This window comes from Lissotriton vulgaris, chromosome 6 (assembly GCF_964263255.1).
Source record: "Lissotriton vulgaris chromosome 6, aLisVul1.2, whole genome shotgun sequence".
NCBI classification, from domain to species: domain Eukaryota; kingdom Metazoa; phylum Chordata; class Amphibia; order Caudata; family Salamandridae; genus Lissotriton; species Lissotriton vulgaris.
The window spans coordinates 1404944797-1404965868 of NC_141694.1; the positions used below are offsets into that span (position 1 = coordinate 1404944797).

The 21072-nt window shown below is 48.3% G+C and overlaps 1 protein-coding gene across 5 annotated transcripts in view; it reads left to right on the forward strand.

Moving 5' to 3' along the window:
- The window catches only part of RALGAPA2 (Ral GTPase activating protein catalytic subunit alpha 2), a 1781019-nt gene that overhangs the window by 626439 nt on the left and 1133508 nt on the right, over positions 1-21072 (forward strand). For all 5 annotated transcript variants that reach the window (XM_086927515.1, XM_086927511.1, XM_086927512.1 and 2 more), the window contains exon 14: positions 7228-7339. In XM_086927515.1, coding sequence (XP_086783641.1) covers positions 7228-7339 — 112 coding nt within the window. The remainder of the gene's footprint in view (positions 1-7227; positions 7340-21072) is intronic.

The following is a 21072-nucleotide window of genomic DNA, read 5'->3' on the forward strand; positions in this document are numbered from 1 at the left end:
GGGTGAAGTCTTTGTGTCCGTGAGACTTCAGAACAGGAGGCCAGCTCACTTCAGGCCCTTGGAGAGGACAAGTTGTGTCGAATCCGGTCTGTATGGGGAGTGATGCGTTGAGTCTTCGTGACTGTTCTGGTTCGCAGGTGATGCATCGGGAAAGTGTGCCGCACAGGTACGATGCATGGAAATCCGCGATGCGTCATTGATCAATGGGGCGGCCAGCTCACTTCAGGCCCTTGGAGATCTCCTTCAAGCAGGGAAGTAAGCACAGAGCAAAGTTCTTCTCCTTTCCTTGGTATAAACACCAACCTTAGGCCAACCCCAGACACACAGCAAGGGTAGTACTTCTCCTCAGTCTCTCCAGCTCTTCTCCTTGGCAAAGGTTCCTCTTGAATTCCAGGAATCATCTAAAGTCTTGGATTTTGGGACTGATACTTATACCCCAAAGTGTTTTTGTTCTCTTTGTACAAGGGGTTCTGACCCCAGTTCAGACCAGTTCTGGGGGCACTCTGCAAGTGCACAATAACATTGATTGTCAGTGGGAGCCTTGGCTATAGACACATCACAGGGGGGCATAGTCCACATTGTGCACGGCAGACACAGCCCTATTTAGCTACAGGTGCTACTCCTCCCATCACACCAAATGCAGTTCAGGCCTATTCAGCCTAGTGCTGACTCATACAAACTCCTGGAGCCGCTGCACCTCCCCAGCCCCTGTAACTCCAAAGGCTGACAGTCAATCCACAACCAGGCAGAGGCACAAAGGATGGTTGAACAAGATAATAACCACTTTCTAAAAAGTGATATTTTCAAACACAATTATAAAAACCATCTTTCCTAAAAGATGTGTTATTAAATCCTGAGTTCAGGGATACTAATCTAAATTTTTCTATCTTATCCCTATGGGAAGATATGCTTGTAATATGTTACAAAGTATTCCCCATTCTGTCCTATGGGGCAAGATAGCCTTTCAATAGTGAAAAAGGAAATTGACAGTATATCAGTATCAGGACATTTTACACACACCAGTACATATCCTACCTTTCACATACACTGCATCCTATCCAGGGGGTACCTTGGGCCTACCATAAGGGTGTTCTATGTGTAAAAAAAGGGAAGGTTAGTACCTGGGAAGTGGGTGCACTTGCCAAGTCAACATGGCAGTAACAAATTGCGCACAGGCACCACTGTGGCAGGCATGAGACCTCTTTTCCAGGCTACTCACGTGGGTGGCACAATCAGCACTGCAAGCCCACTAGTAGCATTTGATTTACCAACCCCGGCACACTCAGTGCACTTTACTAGGGACCTACTGGTAAAACAAATATGTCAATCAGGGAGAACCAATCACAATATCAATTTACAAAGGGAGCATATGCACTTTAGCGCTGATCAGCATTGGTAAAGTGCCCAGACTTTTATAGCCAACAACAACAGGTCAGGAAGACAAATAGGAGGAAGAAGCAAAAGGTATTGCTTCAGAAAGGGCCATTTCCAACACATCGCATGGTCTATCTTGAGAAGGTTATTTTTTGTACTGATTTTTCCTTCTTAGCACTTCAGTAGTCAACAAAGAGCTGGTCATCTGATGAAGCCATTCCTCCTCCTTCATGAGATGGGGTGTGGGGTAGAAGGTTAGGAGGGTGATGGACTGACCCAGGTGGAAAGGAGTCGCCACTTTTGGCAGGAAGACAGCCCTGTTTTGAAATACCAAATTGTCTCAATAAAATGAGGTAAAAGGGAGTTTGAACTGATAGCTTGTTACTCGCTCACTCCTCTGGCTGAGGTGATAGCCACTAAAATCACAGTTTTGAACATCAGCATCTTTAAGGGACAACTATGTACCAGCTCAAATGGAGTCCCCATAAGAAAAGTCAAGACTAAATTAAGGTCCTACTGGGTCACAACAAAGGGGGTTTTGGGATACAGATTTGTCAACCTCTTCAAAAACTGCATTCCAATGGAAAAGTGATGGCTGGTCTGGTAGACAGAGGAATGTAGACAACCCCTCTGAGCAAGAGAATTAGTGTATTACAGAACCTGAAACAGCTTAGCACGCTAGGGGTCCACAATATTGTCCGCACACCATGCAACAAAGTTGCTCTATCTTGCAGAGTAAGCAGATTTGTTGGAGGGGCAACATGCTTATAAGATTACGTTTACCTCCTCTGTTGGCAACTAATAGGAACTTTCATGTACAAGTATGTAAGTGGAGACCCCAGAGAGCGAGCTGGAGAATATTTCCCCCCTGACTGGGAGAGAAGGTCCGGCCTGAATAGAGGTCGTAATGAGGGACATATGGAGAAGCGTAGGAAGTCTGCATACCACACCATTTGCGGCCAATCTGTGGTGATAAGAATGACTTGGACCCATCTTAGCAAATCGTCCCGAGGACTACGGGCAGGTGGAAAGAGATGGGAAGTGGGGAGAAGCACGTAGTGCTGCTGAAAGTGCCACCTCAGCTGAAATGCATCCCCCAATGCTCCACTTGACCGATACTGGAGGACGCAGAACTACTGGCTTTGCGAATTTTCATAGGAGGCGAACAGGTCCACCTGAGAGTACCCCACTGGGACTTCACTTGTGGTCTGCAAGATTGGTGGAGAGTCAGATCCCTTGGCCATGTGCCCAAGACCACAGTCTCGATGCTTCCAGGCAATTGAGGTGGTACTGTGCTCCCCCTTATGTGTTAACATACCTCGTCTCTGTTGTCTGTCAAGATCTGGACAGAGTGACTGGATGTTCAAAGTTCCAACAGGTTGATAAAGAACCTGTTCTTCTGGAGATTAAAGGCCTATGTTCTCCAGATCCCCCAATGTTGACTTCCCGCCCTTTGGTGGAGGCATCCGTCGCTACCGTAGTCACCGACCAAGCTGGAGTAAAGGCCGTCCTACAACTTGGGCTCACCTTGTTTCCCCAGCAAGTCACTTCTGCTGCAGTGATTGAAGAGATTACTATGGAGTCTGACAGGTCTTCCCCGTACTGTATGTACTGTAACCACTGCCGGCAGAGGCACCACTACAGGGTCCTCATGTGCCAACATGTATATGCGACCAAGAAAATGCAGGAAACTAGCAGACCTAGGAATCTATGGACTCTGGACTGGAGCTCTCGTATCTCGCTGGAAAGATGGGACCATTTCCTGGATGTCACTGAATGCCCTGCTATTGAAGAATGGTGCAGAGAACAGTGGTGTTCAGTACCCACCCTATGAACTGAAGTTGTTGGGAGAGCCGCAGGTGAGATTTGGGCTCGTTGATTGAAAACCCAGGTCGAGCAGCAGGAATGCTGTTGACTCCTGTAAGCACAACATAACCTTTGGCGAACCAGCTGTGAATAGCCAATCATCCAGATAGGGGCATATTGGGAAAAACCAAAGCCTAAAAATGTTTCTGTATAAGTCGTTTGACTTTTTTTTGCCAACATTTTGTAATAAACTTTTATACACATTTTTTACACATATATATATATATATATATATATATATATATATATATATATTTATATTTTAAAAGCACGAAGTGTCTCCTGATTACTTCCATGCACTAGGCGATATACTAAAAAGGAAGTAATTTAGTCTAATAGGTTATTAGATGGTCTCAATCTCAAATTCTGAAGTCACTGCCATGGAAGTGTGGAATCTAGTTGAGGGCATGGTGAAACAGATATATTTTCAGGGCTTTCCTGAAACTGTTCTGATTTCTTTCAGTCCGAAGTTGTGTGTTCAACGAGTTCCACAAATTGGGCACCTTATCTCCAAGAGACTGCCTCCACATTTACTCAGTTTGTAAGCTCTGTTTATTGATCAGATTTGCCATTGTTGGTCGCATATTTCTGTTGAACATGTAGTGGGTGTGCAATCCCCACACATATTCTTGGCCTCTGTCACAGGAAGCCTTGTGCGTGTCACGAAAGGACTTTGAACTGTTCTCTTGGATTTTCTTGGAGCCAGTGGAGAGCTTTCAAGACTTGTTTGTTATGGTCGGGATTTTGATTCAGGCTTACAATTGGCAGCTGCAGGTTGAGGCACATTTTGAGGTTCTGTGACTGACTGACTGAATATTTATAAAGCCCTCGAATGCCGCAGCGTCTTGGCGCTATAGTACAGAGAGAGCGATGAGAGCAAGTTTAATGCCAAGAGAAAAGCCACGTTTTTAGTGCCTTTCTAAAGCACATTTTGGATTTTTGTGAGCGCAGTGCAGGGGGCAGAGAGTTCCATAATCTGGAGACTTGCTGGGAAAAGGATTTTCCACCCAATCGAGCTCTCCTTATTGTTGGTTGACATAGTAAGTCTAGGTTGGCTGATCTCAAAGTGCGAGCTGGCAAGTACCGAAGAAGGAGTTTGGTAAGGTTATCTGGTCCCTTGCCATACAAGGACTTGTGGACCAGGCAGAGGGCTTTGAACTGTATTCTGCGCCTAATTGGCAGCCAGTGAAGTTCACGAATCGCTTTAGAGGTTGGATGACAACGTGGTAAGTTCAGTAGGACCCTAGCTGCGGCATTTTGGATTGCCTGAAGTTTGGTCAGCTGTTTTTCTCCTGTGCCCAGGTAGAGTGAATTGCAATCGTCCACTCGGGACATTACCATGGCACCCATCACCGTCTTTTTTTAATGTTGACGGGATGTATGGTAAGATTTTCCTGAGAACCTTGATGGTATAAAAACAGGTGGAAGTCACCTGATTGATTTGCGCTTTACAGGAAAGGTCTTTATCTAGCATGAAGCCAAGATTCCTAACCTTATCTACAGGAACAGGGCATGAGCCCGCCTCAGGAGGCCACCAGAGGTCACTCCAAACAGAAGGTTTTTGGCCGAACTCAATTATCTCGGTTTTATCCGTGTTTAATTTTAGAAAATTACCACTCATCCAATTTTTTACACAAATGAGGCATGTCTTAAAACACTCTGCTGTTGCTTCAATTCACTGGGATACTGACACTATAATTTGAGTGTCGTCGGCGTACGACACTAATTGTAGGCCGTGAGATTGGATTAGGGCGGCCAGCGGAGTGACATACAAGTTAAACAATGTAGGTGACAATGCCGAGCCCTGGGGGACCCCACCTGGGAGGGAGAATTCATCAGATTGAAAGCCTTCCCAGTGCACCTGCTGAATTCGGGAGTCCAAAAAGGATTTCAAAAGGGTCAGAGCCATGCCGGCAAAGCCTAAGGTTCTCAATATGCTTAGTAGGGACGGATGATTTACGGTGTTGAACGCCACTGTAAGGTCCAATAAAATCAGGGCTGTTCTACCACCCTCATCCATTGTCCTTCGTATGTTTTCCGTTGCCATGATCAAAGCGGACTCGGTTGAGTGACAAGGTCGAAAACCATGTTGTGAAGGATCTAATAGTTTATTAGAGTCTATATATCTCATCATTTCTTTATTCATAGCTTTCTCCAGAATCTTGACTGGTAGGGGCAGGCAGGATATGGGCTGATAATGCTTGAGTTCGGTAGGGTCCAACGTGTCCTTCTTAAGGATGGGGCGGATACAGGCTTTCTTCCAACTGCTGGGGAATTCCCCTGAGAAGATAACCTTGTTTAACAGGGGAGTTAGGGTGGCTGATACAATCTCTGGTCTGTCTGCTTGTTCCTAAGTTTTCAAACTTGTGGAGAAGTTCCTATTGGTTCTCATTGTAAGTGATGTCACAAGTATTCCAAGTGGGCCATCATGAATGCTCTCAGCAACTCCACCCGCTGGTTACTTCATATGAATGGCATTCTATGGAGTAGGGAGAGCTGCATGTTTGATGCCGTTGATCATTGCATTGATATGGGCTATGGAAAGATCAGAGTTGAATGTCACTCTCAGGTTAACTTTCACTGTGTGAACCATGATGCTACTAATTTGCCTGGCCACCTGGCGGTGGGAAGGACTCTTGGTCTGCCACATTAACATTTTTGTCTGGTTACTGTTCTGGTAATGTAGAATTTCATCTAGGAAAATCATTGGTCTAGACAGATGTTAGTCTGAAAGCTTTTTTGAGCATGGATTTGGGTATGTTCAGCATACATTTTGAGGTTCATTTGGTACTGCATTACGGGTTGCGCCTACAGCCATATAAAGATGTTGGAGAGCAGAGATGACAGTGATGACCCATGGGGCTATTTGACATGACTCTTCCTAAGGAGAAACTCAATTCATACTTGCTGATTGGGGTAGGAGAGAGAAAAAACAAATTAATTCCAAGGAGGAACCATTAACTCCAACCAGTTTCTTGAATATTTTTAACATTATGAAATGGCATGCTATTCTCCTCTAATATTAGCCTCTGTGCCTTTTGTTGACCTGAGCACAGTTTACTGGTCGTGAAGGATGGAGCTTAGTTTCAAGAATTTTTTAACTCACTTGTAGCTCTTTTTTCTGTGATGTTGCTGGGTTGGGTAGATTGGAGTTTGACTGGTAGCTGATCAGAATTTCCAGGTTAACAGACGCCTTCTTTGGTGTAGATGGTGTCCAATTTTAAATAGTCTGTTGTACCTCCATGCACAAAGGATGAATTGATCACGGTTATGAGCTCTCCCTCGAGAGATGGAAGGTACTGCTTCTAACATGTTGCTTTTCAGTGTTAGACAACTGTGTTGAAAGCGGTACTGGCAACATATATAGAGAATATATATTCTTAACTAGCCATAATTAATATGTGCAATATTATAATAACAACTTTTTGAATTTAACCAATTTTAAATACTGGTTTTCAAGTAGGCAGATTTTGTTTGTTATTTTTTATTATAGTCAGCAGTGTTTTCTAATGAAAGTGATTTGTTAAAGCTTTGTAGCTTTACATTTGAGTTGTTAGTTCTCAACCATTAGATTGATTTTTCCACATGTGTACGCACATTCACTATTCTTTTTGATGAGTATTTTCAGTCTGCATTCCAAACAGAAACCTCTTCAAGCGATATGTTGCTGATTAGGAGAAACGAATAGTTGTATTATACTCCTTTTGAGGTTTTCAAAACGTGAATCATCACAGGAGTGTGATTTGCCGTGTTATGATGCAGTTTCTGCTAACCTTAGTTTCAGTTTCTAAATTACTGTTGATCAATTACAAGCAATTGAGTAACGGCAATGACCAAACTAAATCTGTGCGAACCTTTTTGTTTTGTGTGACAGCTGTTCCAAAAGCATTAAATGGACACATTTACAGAACCCTGCAGTCATCATTTTCTGTCACACGTGAATGTCACTACACAATATCTAATCCAATACTGTGATTTTGGTTACAGGGAACAGATGTTGCAAATACTGCTCAGAATAACAGAAGCAGTCATGCAGAAACCAAAGGATAACCAAAGCAAAGATATGTTTTCTCAAAGCCTGGCGGGATTACTGTTCAGGGTAAGCCGTTTATGCATTCTGTATTTAGGTTTTTAGGATAATGAAATAAAAATCGTACACCACAAAACAAATAACTAAGAAATGTAATATGATTGTTAAATGATACAAACTAGTAAAACATATTCTGGTATAGGTCGAATTTTACAAAGTACGTCACATCAAATAAATCGTAAAATATGTGCACTTACACATCATTATCATTATTGGTACTTTCGGGTGAGAAGGACCTATTACAAAAGCAGACCTATAAATTAGGTTACACATGTAGGACAGCCAGGTTGGCTTATTTTTGAAAGGTTAATGCCAGGTTAAACATTTTGCTACTTACAAAAGAAAGATAAACCTATATCGTCTTTCAATTTTGGTAGTGAAATAATTGTAGTAAAGTACATTTACTATTATTTATTTTAATGGAGGATTTGCTCTTTGAGGTGTAGCTGCGTTTAACCCTTTACCCGTTAAGCATTTTAGCTGCTAATTTAGACAAAATATTTTGGATTTGACATTGTAATCTAATATTGGTCCTTGTTTAGATTAAAGCACAGTTTGTTTTCAATATTGTAGAGGTCCCTCTTTATTAGCAAAAATTCGATTATAGCGAGTGTGCGGGATCCCTTTGAGCATCTCTGTTTTATAACAAATATACACACCCATGATTCACTAATTTATTTTCTGTATTTGGCCTGTGGTTCCTCACCGTGCCTTAATTTCAGTTAAATAAACAAGATTACTTATACAAATCACTTCATTATCTGACCATGTGTTCTTTGTTAAATGTGCTCTTCTTTTTTGGTTTGTAAAAAGTATTGCCTCATTTGACCCAGTGAAGGGTTGAGTAAGTAGATATTAAACACAAATTGTGTATCATTGGCCTTCCTGTGCTCACCTTGATTGATCATGCCTTTTTAACTAAATTTCTGCATTACTTCAGTATTTTTCACTGGTACTTCTGTGACTCCTCAGTGCTGAGCATTCTTTTGTGTTTGGGGCACTTCACACTTATGCTGTCATGGTTTTTCCCCCACTAAAGGCATCCAGGCCAGATGTATGTCCTGTTTTTTCCTCCCATATGTTTAGGATTCTAAAGGCACCTAGAGTTTGTGAATTTCCATGAGGGCAGCAAGAAAATAGCTATAATACAGCAAAATTACGCACTGCAAGGCATTATACATCTTTTTTTTAAAAATGCCATCAGCAACTGATGTTTTGTGCAAAGCTCTACCTCTTCCTAGCAATCAGGAACAGGCAGAGTTTAAAAAACAACACATTTCTACCACTTTTTTCCATTTTTGTAAGTGGTAGTCGATTTTACCATTTGTTTGTGGTTTCTTCCATCTTGCAGTTTGTACTGGAAAGAAAAGTTTACATGGGTGATCCAAGAAAGCTACTCATTTCTCAAAAGTAGACAACATTCAGAAATTCAGCAAGGAGTTATTTGTGTAGATTGCTTATGATTTTCCCCCCAAAAAGTAATTGAAGGGAGATTAAAAATAAGTAATTTGCCGTTGCGCCAGTTAGATGGTTTTGGTCACAATAATACGTTGTGTTTTGTGGTTGTCTAAAAACATGTGGTTCCCAGAGTCAACAACTGAGCTTCTCATAATAAATATGGTACCCCACTTGTGTGGCTGAGCCTAATGGTGGGTCTGGAAAGGAAAGCGCATTGTGAAGACATCAAGTTTTTATCTTTAAAATTGACCCATTTTTTGTCGATGCTGAAGGCTGTAGTATTTGGACCAGGCAACCACCAAAGGAAGCCTATGGTACTCTGACATTTCTGAAAAATAGAAGCACAGGGGAATCCAAGTTGGTGTCACTTGCATGGATCCCACTGCCTTTCATTACCCAGAGGTAATGTGGTGGATGTGAAAATCTCACATTCCAATTACAGAAGTTCTAAACCCATTTCCAGTTGTGCTGAATGTATTTAGAAAATGTAAATTTTTATTTATTTAAGATTTTCCAGAATGTTTTCAATTTACAATTTGTCAGCACATGTATTTTCTAATAATTCCATATGTTAGGCACTGAATTGTACCCTTCTGCCTATTCAGCATGCTATAGCCTGATTTGCCCATGAAATTGAAGAAAAACATTATTATAAAATGTGCCTTATCGGTGTACTCTATGCATTTTCTGTATATAATAAATACAATTTGCTACCCTTTTTCATTCAAAAGTTCTGTTAGAATTTAGACATCCACTGTATATTCGAGGTATCCTGTTACGTAATTAGAGAGTGTTTCAAAGGTGAGCTCTCTTCATACCGAATTATCTCTCGAAATGTAGGAAATCTGTATTGGGCCTGGATGAAAAAGAGTAAAGAGAATGATCTTGTGTCTGTCTTGGATCATAATAAACGGTGTTAAATTTCCTGAATTTTAAAATAAAACCATAAACAACACAGAGTAGCTGGTTTATAATTTTCATAGTCTGAGTATGAACTGATTGATGTGAATGTGTGTTGTTCTAATCCGCTGTTGACTCAGTAGTGTACAATACCCATGGTGACACCACGTATATATGTTATAAAAAAACATGTGTTCGACATGGCCTCCCCCTCCAAATGTTGTAGAATTTCCTCCTGTATGAAACGAAGAGGTCATCATATGGGCTGCCTCCAGAAAATCTACATCATCTGATAGAGACTACTAGCCGCAGATTCCTTCACATAAAATTATCCCCAATGGTGACTGTATCCGGAATCTTTTCTGCCACAGCTTCCCTGCGCGCCGGGGCTACATCATGCGACTTCGCCCAGGCGACGTCCACGTACATGACATCAGCGAGGTCACATAAGATGCGCCCCGGTGCGCCTACGTCAGTTTTTTCCTTTTCTGCGTGCAACGCGGATCCGGTCCTTGCTACGGGCCTGTTTAGGGCCCCCTTTTCTTCCATTTCTTTTTGGTGGAACAGTGTGCGAATGACTTCGGGCTTCAAAACTTGCACGTTTTGTGGACTTCTCCTGTCGGCGACGGAGCCGCACCTCATTTGTATGTGGTGTTTGGGGGAGGATCACAGCACCACTGATTGCGCGTTGTGCCAGCAGTTGAAGCCAAAGTCGCGACGGGAGCGACAGATGAAACTTCTATTGGCCCGTCTCTCCAGGTCGGCATCCTCCCCTTGGTCTGCTTTGGCGGACGGCTTCAGATACAGCTGTGGTAGTCGTCCTCGCCCTTCTTTGATGTCACGTGAGCTTCGCTCCCCGGTGGGTAAGTGTTGCAGTTTGTCCCCGAGCGCTGGTTTACAGCCTGCCGGAGGCTTGGACTCTCTGTGGGTGATGCGGCCCTGCGTGTCGTCCTATCCACCGTTTCCCGGTGTTGGGGCGTTGAGAGTCCAAATGGAGACATATGTGGCGGCCTTACAGGCCTCACTGGCGTCTCCTCCTCCTTCCCTTCCTGGGGCGTCAGCAAATTCCTCGCCCTGCGCAGGACCCTCCGCGGAGCCGCCAGTGGCTCCGGCCCGACTGGTTCAGATCCAGGCTTGGAGGATGTGGTCGTGTTGGGGTGCGGTTCCTCTGGGGCACCTCCTTCTTGCCACAGCGTCTCTGCCTCGCCGCAAACTCTCACAGGAGTCCCTGTGGTATCGCTGGAGGTCGCCGGGGCTCGGGTCGCATCCCCGAGCCCCTCTCGATCCTTTGACAGGGTGGTCCTGTCTAAGGCCGAGGTGAAGCTGCTACGGCGAAGGCAGCAGCTGGACCGTGCGGAGCCACAGGGGTCGGTGGATCCTCCTCGTCCCGCTCCGGGTCGAGGCCGGGGGAGGACCCCTCGTCCCTCTCCGCGCCCCTCTCGTCTCTCCCCACAGGCAGCTGCCTCATCGGAGGGCAAGTCGGAGGTTGAATCATCCGTGGCACCACCTCATGGGTTGCCGAGCCATCTACTCCTCATTCTGGGCCACGGCTGGTGGAGCGCTTCAGGTCACTCCCTAGGCCTGTCTTGTTCCTCCACGCAGGTGGCTGCCTCGGTGGGGGTCGGGTCAGCATCGTTCCGGCGCCGCCCCGGGGCTGATTTGGCTCCAGCTCCACTCCAGTGTCCGATCCGGTCTCCGGTGCGGGGTGACCTGGAGGAGCCTTGTCCGGTGGCGCCGGATGGTGCCGACGTCCTGCCTCAGGCAGCAGACTCTATGGCTCCGCTCGGGGGTCGTACCGCAAATTCGTCTTCGGACGCTCCTTCTTCTCCGGAGGCAGCCTGTATATTGGTGTCGTCCTCCCCGGAGACTGGTCGCCGTGTGGTGTCTTTTTCACTGGCGTCGATGGGCGGCTCCCAGCCCTTCCTGAGGTAGAGGTGTTTGTCAAAAGAGCAGCAGGTCCTTCATTCTTCGGCTCCTTCGGACTTCCAGGTCTGGCCCTTGCCCGTCCCGCTTGGCCTCGGCCGCATTAGTTTGCAGCCGTAGCCCACGGAGGAGCTGCTTTCTCCACCGCGGGGCCCTACAGAGGCGGGTGCGGCCTTTGCTCACGCGGTGTCCATAGCTGTGGGCATCCTGCGCATGGGTGACCCGGTGGCTCACTTTCCGGCGGACCATCTATTGGAGGTCCTCCACCAGGGCTCTGGTGGGAGGGAAATCTTACTTCCCTTTGAAGGTTCGCTCCTTTATTCCTTGACGGGGGTTGGATGCGTCCTACCTCGGGGGACCCGGTGCCTCAACATCTTCTGCACCGGCACTTCCCGGCGTCTTTCCCTTCAGCCTTCGGCCACTAGCCCTCTTTTGCGGACTCCTTTTCCCTCCCTGCTGCCACTGTTGACTCCTCCGTTCCGAGAGGCCCGCTGGCTGGACTCTTGGGGGCGTAACATTTTCGCCCAGACCAGCGCTGCCCTGCGGGCCCTCAACACCTTGTGTGTGCTGGCTAGGGCCTCCTCCTGTTTGTGGGACTCGGCTGAGTCTCTGGCAGCGTCCCAGGAGACTGGTCAGGTGGACTTACGGCATCATGCTTTGGACGGCCGGGAGTTTGCAGCGTTTATTCTCCGCTCCGTTCTGGACATCTCGGAGGTGCTGGGCCGAGCCATTGCTTCCTCAGTCGCTCTCCGTCGCCATGCTTGGCTTCGGGACGGAGTGTTCCCTGAGAATATTCGGGAGCGACTCCTAGATCTTCCCTTTGATGGCAGCCGCCTGTTGTTTCATGCCCCAGCCGACTCCGTCATCTAAAGGCTCTTGGCGGGGCTCCGTCCTCCTCCTCCATCCCCTCCTCAGTGACTCCTGAGTTGGGTTGATGCTGGGCCTTCTTAGGCCAGTTGTTCTGGCTGTGGAGTGTGTGTTCTGGCCATTTGCGTCCTTCCTTGGGACTTTGGCATTGTTGGCAGCTGGACGGCCCTTTTGTTGCTTGTGTGTATGTTCTGCTGGAGTTGTTGCGCAGACTTGGCCCTGAGATTAGGCCTTCTGCTTTGATTGGGCTGCTTGTCAAGCCTCCCGCGGGGGTGTTTTGTTTTTCCTCTGCTGCGGAAGTTCTTCCAAAGAGGGTTACCATAGCTTGGGACTTAACGTACCCTATGTGGCGTAGTAGTAGCTGTCATATGGCTTGCGCTCTGCTAGGAGATTCTGGTTGCTTTCGGTGCCTGTTCTCCATGGCGTTTATGTAGGGTGCTTTTGCTTCCTGAGGTCGTGTGTGCGGCCACTTGAGAGTGGTGTGCCCAAGCATCTCCTTCTCTCCCTGCCCCTGCCCTGAGGTCTGGGATGATCCTGTGTTCTCCCTTGCTTGGTGCTGCCTACTCGGCCTTCCTGGAGCCTCGGGCTGTTCTTCTTGCTTCTGGTGGCTTTTGACTGCTGGCGCTGTTCTGGCTGGCAGGTTGCACTCCATCTGGAGTGGGCTCGCCTTCTTTTCCCTCGTTTCCTTGGGTCCTCTAGGCTTCTTCTTCCGCTCTTGGCAAGGGGCGGCAGCTGGTTTGCCTTCTGGGGGAGTGTGGTGCTTCTGCCTCTCCGACCTTGCCCTTGGTTCCTCTGCTGTGAGTGTACGGGCATCTTCAGCCTTCTTCTCCCTCCTACATCCTTTTGGAGTCGGTGGGGTTCTGCTTGTGCGGGTTCCCATTGCCTGGCAGGGACGAGGTTTTACCTGGTCGACAGATCTGGTCCCCTGTGGGGCCCTCTGTTCTGTATTGGCTGTATTTCGCAGACCCTCCGTCTCTGGGGATATTGCTAGGGAATCTATTCTGTGTGTAGGAATCTGCGGCTAGTAGTCTCTATCAGATGTACGAGTTACCTTCGGTAACGATGTATCTGGTAGAGACGATTCTATCCGCAGATTCCTTCACTGCCCGCCCTTCCTCCCCTATTCTGCGAGGACCCTTGGGTTGGTCTTCGGTACGCGCCTCCCGGTGGGGGGCTGTGTCTCCTGTGAGTGCCTTCTTTTTTCTTGACGGGTGGCTCACTCTGGGGGCGGTTCATTCCTCCTTTGGTTCTTTGGAGGATGGGGTTCTGGTGCTCCGGTGCCCTGCTGCTTTGGCTACTCCAGGGTTGGGGGGGAAGATTGTTTTCTATCCCTGTCCTCCCTCCCCTCCCTCCTTTCCTTCCATTGCTATCCTCTGATTAAGGGTCATCTGGCCATGTCTTGCCCTTGTGGGTGGTTGCCCTCTATGTTGGGGTGGCTTGGAGGTTTGTTGTCACTGTCTGTCTTGGGACTGGTTCCCTTCCTTGCTCAGGATGGGGGTGGTAGGTTTACTCCTTGTGCCTTGACTTTTACGCGTGTTCCTTGCTTCAGGTACACAGGGGTGGGAGGCGGTCTATATGTTGCCAGGGTGGCTGCGCATGGCTCCGCTTGTTCTTTCATTTTCCCTGCCTTTGGGTTCTGCGGTGTTGACACTACTCTGGTGGTGTTGTTAGTCGCTGTTTCTTTCCAATTTTTTCTGCTCTTCGCACACTGTTTCAATGCTTCCACAGTTGTTATCTGGTGGTTCTGCGTTGTGGTGCGGAAAAGTTCTCCGAAGAAAACTTAGTAGGCGCCCCAGGGCGGATCATATGTGACCTCGCTGACGTCACGTACACAGATGACGCCTGGGCGGAGTCGCGTGATGTCACCCCGCCCCCAGCGTGCAGGGATGCTGTGGCAGAAAAGTTTCCGGATCCAGTCTCACACCTGGGGATAATTCTACGTGAAGGAACCTGCGGCTAGAATCGTCTCTACCAGATACATCGTTACCGAAGGTAAGTAAGTCGGTCACCAACATTGAGCGCAGGATGTTATTAAAAAAGTGAAAGGGGCCAATATTTGTTACCCCAGTATTGGTAACTTTCATAGATTCCCATGCTTTGTATCATTCCCCGTCGTCGGAATGGGAGTCTCGGTAACAAAAATACCATAGCTGTAGGTACAAAAGACAATGGAAAAAGGCCTAGGCCTCATTCCCTTTTGTAGCATATCACCCTTTTTGTGCAAAAGAGACCAAACTTTGGCCTCAGCCAATCAGAAGTGCCTCACCACTTAGAACCTTCCTGAAGGAACCTCAGAGCCTCAGATTTTCTACCGCACGTTGTGCTAGGGAGTCTCCTTTGAGCTCTGCTCAACTTCTACTCTTCTCAAGGATTTCTTCAGGTTTTTTCTACAGGATTTTCTTCAGAATCTTTCAGATTCTCTTCAGGATTGTTATTACCTTCCAGGATGTCGGAAATTGAGAAGAAAAAAGCCCTTTTCAAGCCTTGTTCCTCCTGTGGCAAGAAAAGGCTTTTTGTGGAGGATAAGCATAAGGACTGCATTTATTGCCTCTATCCTGACCACCAGGCTGCTGACTGTTCCATCTGTCGCACTTTTTCTTCCAAGACCCGCCGGGACCGTGAGGGCAGGCTCCTGACATGGCTGCAAAAGCTTAAATCGAGGAAGGATACTGTCTCCAGAGACAGTGAGGATGCTGGATCGATGGCTTCTACTAGAAGGTCAGTGAAAAGGGGTAGGGGTTCCCCTTCTACTTCTGTGGGAAAATCTTCTAAGGCCTCAAAAAAGACCCCCAGTGAGTCTGAGAGCCCAGGTCCCAACAAATCTCCTCACGGAAGTGTAAAGGAGAGGGATGGATCTTCTACGCCGTCTGCAGGTGCGAAGACTACCACAGCCTTCAAAACACCTTCATGCCAGTCTTCTGAGAGGACTTCTAAGTCCTCGACGACGAAGACGTCGACAGCGGGATGCCCGTCGACAAGAACATCAAAGACTCCATCAACTGGCGTCGACGGAGAAGCTAAAGACGCCGACGACGAAGGTACTAGCTTCACAGGTGTCGACGAAGGAGCCGTCGACGACGAAGGCCCCGTCGACGTCGAAGGCCCCGTCGACGTCGAAGGCCCCGTCGACGTCGAAAGCCCCGCCGACGACGAAAGCCCCGCCGACGACGAAAGCCCCGTCGACGACGATGACAACGGTGTCGACGACGAGAGTCCCGTCGACGACGATAACGACGGTGTCGACGACTGCGGTCTCGTCGACGAGGGCGTCGACGACTACTACTGTAACTATGACGACGGCTGGTGTGTCGACGGTTTCGTCGTCGACGACGTCCACGACCCCTATCTCGACGGCGTATATACAACCGTCGACTGCGGAACCCACAATATTGTCCACAGAAAAGCGAATCACCATTTCTGTGACGCGGATCACGCCGGAGATGACTTCTCCAAGGACAGTGTCCCCACTGTTACCAACAATGCTCCTTCAGGAGGGACAATCAGAGGAAGATGACCAAGATGCATATAGCTATGCCAATAGTCCTTCACAACTATTTGTCAAATGCCAGGACACTGACTCAGAGGGCGAATACACCCACGAGCAACATGGTCATAGTCAACAGCAGCAGCACCAAACTGACCAGGAAATGGTTTCAGTGCCAACATCTTTCCTGCAGGATCTACATAGGATGCTACAGGACTATAAGTCTAAGGCCAGTAGACCTGTGCCAAATACTTCAACGCCTGCTACACCTTCAAGGGTTCAAGCGTCATTGGTGCCACCTACTTTCTCGACTCCAACTTCTCCACAGCCTCAAGCATCCGTTCAACAGGATTCCTCTGGATTGCCAGGGTCTCATGATGTTGATGAATCCTCGGATGAGGATCAGCAGTCGGATCATGTCTCTAATCCCGACACGGAGTATGATGAATACGTTATTGACAATCCCGCATCACCAAATCCGGACCCGGCGGACTCCCCGCCAGCGGATATTGGGGGTTTCCATCAGCTAATGGAGAGAGCGGCGGCAAGATTTAAATTAGCTATGCCTAAAGTTACCACAGATTGTTTCCTGTATGACTTTAAGGAACCCTTTCGAAAGACTGCCAGGTCTATTCCTATAGTGGATCACCTATGGAAAGAGGGCGTAAAGACAATGACACACCCGGCGACGGTGGTGCTGGTGCTACCGCGTCTCGAGAAAAAGTATAAAGCGGCCGATGATGCCCCAGCGGCCTTGACAGGTCATCCGAGACCAGACTCTATGATCTCGCAGGCAGCGCAGAGGAAATCGCGCAACCCTTCAGCACCGCTGACAACTCCTCCAGATAAGGAAGGACGGAGGTTAGATAACGTGGGAAAAAGATTCTCAGCGATGGCAAGTCTGCTAGTGCGAGCAGCTAATGCCTTGGCGATCCTGGGCAGGTACGACCGTCAACTCAGGTGCGATGTCGCCCCGTACCTTGACCAGCTGCCTCCTGAATCTATGTCGGAGGCAAAGAAAGTTTTGCAAGAGGGAGAAGCGACGTCGATGGAAATCATCGATTGTGCAATGGATATTGCGACTACTGCATTTCGTTCGCTGGCTGGAGCAGCAGTACTCCGTCGCCAAGGCTGGCTTAAAGCTACTTGGTTCCGACCCGAGGTCCAGAATAAAGTATTGGATCTCCCCTTTGATGGAGAAGCGCTGTTCGGCAAACTCATTGACGACACCCTGCAAGACATTAAAAAAGACACGGAGACCGCCAGGTCTTTAGGGACACTTCAGTACAGGAAATCTCCTTTCAAGGGCTCCAGAGGCAGGGGTGGTACTTATAGAGGATCCTTCCAACAACAACGCTATTCCAACACAGGATCCAGTTCCCAGCAACACCGTCAACTCTCTTACCACCGCTGCTAGAAATAATGAATCTAGCCATCAGAGATGGCATTTTCCCTATGGAGTGGAAGAAGGCAGTAGTGAAACCCCTGTTAAAAAAGGCCTCCCTTGACCCGGAGGTCTTAAAAAACTTTCGTCCCGTCTAGCTGCTTCCTGCCCCAGCGAAGATGCTTGAGGCACATCTCAACAAGCACCTCGCTATCTTTGTGGAAAGCTCGGGATGCTTGGACTCCTCCCAGCATGGATTCAGGAGGGAACACAGCACCGAGTCAGCCCTCACCATCGTGCTTGACAAGATCCGCACGACAATAGATGGGGGCCAGACCACCCTCCTGGTCCTACTAGATCTAACAGCGGCTTTCGATACCCTCTCCCCCTCAGTGCTTACATCTCGCCTGAGGGAGGTGGGGGTGAAGAGTGCTGCCTTGGATCTCTTGACCTCTTTCCTAATTGGGAGGGAACAAAGAGTCAAGTTGGGGGAGTTCCTATCTCCATCCCGACCAGTGCTGTGTGGGGTCCCCCAAGGGTCGGCACTTAGTCCGACCCTTTTCAACATCTATGTGACCCCACTAGCCAGACTAATAAGATCTTTCGGGATGGAGGTAGTGTCTTATGCAGATGACACCCAAATACTCGTCTCTCTCCCCCATTCAGATGTGCTTATCGCCTCCAAGTTTAGATCTTGTATGGAGGCGGTTGGTCACTGGATGATTCAGAACTCTCTTAAACTGAATGGGGAGAAGACTGAGGTGTTGGTGTTCGGGGGGAAAGAAAACATCTGGTCAGCAAACTGGTGGCCTGACTCACTAGGAATATGTCCCTCCCCCACAACATCTGCTAAGAATCTCGGGGTGATGATAGATCCAGCCCTTGATATGGGCAGTCAGGTGAGTAGAACGGTCTCTACCTGCTGGGGCTTAATTCCCACCCTGCGAAGGATCAGGAAATATCTTTCCTTGCAAGCTAGAAAGCAAATAGCCGTTGCACTCATTGGCTCCTGTTTGGACTACTGTAACGCGCTGTATGCTGGGCTAAACCAGAGCCACCTACAGCGCTTACAGGTGGTCCAAAACGCCATAGCCAGATTTGTCCTGGATACTCCCAGACGCTCCTCAGCCACTGCGGCCAGGAAAACGCTGCATTGGCTACCGGTAGAACTTCGAATCCGGTTCAAAGTCCTTTGCATGACTTACAGAGCCATCGCTAAAAATAGCGACACGGGTATTGGGTCTATCATTTCCCACTACATTCCCGGTAGGAGCTTGCGTTCCTCCGGGAAATTGCTTCTGACAGCCCCCCGCGTACGAAGAGCTAAATGGGGTGGCAGGGCTTTTTCCACACTAGCCCCCAAGTGGTGGAATGATCTTCCTCTTGACCTGAGATCCCTCCCATCGTTACAGAAATTCCGTATTGCCCTAAAGACTCGTCTCTTCCGACAAGCCTATATGTAAGGACGTCTGTTTCAACTTTTGATTGTATTGTTAGGCGCCTTGACACCTGCGGGTTATTGTTCTGCGCATTATAAATTCTTATCATTCATTCATTCATTCAATCTTACCAGCAGCGGCAGGGCCAGTCTTCCAACTACTCCAGGCCTTACGGTAAAGGAAAGCAGGGGGCGCGAGGACGAGATTCGTCCAAGCGCCAATAGCGGCCTCCTGGCTCTTCCTACTGGACCCTCCTCCAGGAAGTCATCAGTTGGAGGCAGGGTCAACAAGTTCCTTCACAACTGGTCCCTAATAACATCGGACCGTTGGGTGCTCAACATCATTCGGAAAGGGCATACCTTAGAGTTCACTCAAGTTCCGCCACCCAAGCCCCCGGCAGCCACTCCTTCAAAACACCAGCGTCTCCTTCGGCTCGAAGTTCAACAAATGCTCCGAAATGGGGCGATAGCACCAGTTCCATCGAACCAACGAGGCCAAGGATTTTATTCCAGGTTCTTCCTGGTGAGGAAAACGCTCGACAAGTGGCGCCCCATTTTAGACCTCAGGGGGCTAAACACCTATCTCATTTCTCTGTCCTTCAGGATGGTGTCCCTCCAGGACATCTTGAAGCTGATCAGCCCGGGGGATTACATGGCCACACTCGATCTCGAAGATGCCTATTTCCACGTTCCGATTCACCCAGCGCACAGAAGGTTTCTGCGATTCACAGCAGCCAAGAGCCACTACCAATTCAGGGTTTTACCCTTTGGACTCCGCTCAGCCCCAAGAATATTCACGAAGGTGCTGGCTCCAGTAGCAGCTTTCCTGCGAAGGCACAAGTTTCAAGTCTTCCCCTATCTGGACGACTGGTTACTGAAAGCTCCGTCCAGAGAAGCAGCGCTACAGGCGGTTCAAGCATGTACCAATTTATTTCAAAACCTGGGTCTCACTCTAAACGACGAGAAATCTTGCCAGATCCCATCCAGAAGAGCCCGGTTTCTGGGAGCCATCTTGGACTCAAAGCTTTCACGAGCATTTCCTACTCTAGAAAGGAGGCAAAAGTTACAGACGATGGCCCAAGACTTACAAACAAGAAAGTCTCTTTCAGTTCGCCGCTACAAGTCTCTGCTGGGAGTAATATCATCGTGTATTCCACTGATCCCTCATTGCAGACTGAGAATGCGTCCCTTGCAGGAACAACTGGACAATCAATGGCGGCAAGTCCACGGTTCCTTCGACGACAGAGTGGCTATCACTCCGGAGATGAAGAATGCGGCCTTATGGTGGACAGACCAAAACAACTTGTCCCAAGGCCTATCCTTCGCAAACGACCCGTCTCCACAAGTGATAACGACGGACGCGTCGTTGGAGGGTTGGGGAGCAGTGCTGCAGGACCTACATGTCAGTGGTCATTGGTCACCCCAGGAAAAACGTCTCCACATCAACCTGTTAGAACTCAGGGCGATACGTCTGGCTCTGCAAGCGTTTCCTCCACGCCTGGGAGGTTCACAAGTGCTTATCAGGACGGACAACACCACGGCCATGCACTATGTGAACAAGGAAGGAGGGACCAGATCGCGCCCATTGTCACAAGAGGCCCAGCAGGTTTGGGAATGGGCGATCCGACACAAGATGTCTCTGATGGCAGAACACTTGCCTGGCGTCCTAAACGAAAACGCCGACAGACTGAGCAGGTCATCCTCGGTCAGCCACGAATGGGAGTTGAATCAGGAAATCTTGGAACAAATCTTCAGCCGGTGGGGAAGACCGGACATCGACCTGTTTGCCACTCCGACCAACAAGAAATGCCGGTCTTACGCAAGCAGGCTTCCCCATCCAAATTCTCTGGGAAATGCCCTTTCGATAGCCTGGTCAAAGACATTTGCCTACGCTTTCCCTCCCATTCCGCTAATACCACGACTAATCAAGAAACTCAAGGTGGAACCGTGCAGGATGATCCTGATAGCCCCAGCTTGGCCGAGGCAGTTCTGGTTCACGGAGCTCCATCTGCTGTCGATTGCTCCCCCTTGCCTCTACAGATTCTGCCGGATCTTCTCATGATGTCCGAAGGACAGATTTTGCATCCAGACCCTCAGTCGTTACACCTGACTGCATGGCTCCTGAGCAGCGAGAATTTATGAACCTGCCATTGTCAAAGGAGGTTAGAGAAGTTCTGTCCCAAGCAAGGGCCCCTTCAACTAACAAAACTTACCGCCTTAAATGGAAAAGATTCTGTTGTTGGTGTCGACAGCAACACATTGATCCATTCAATTCCAAACCTCATCAG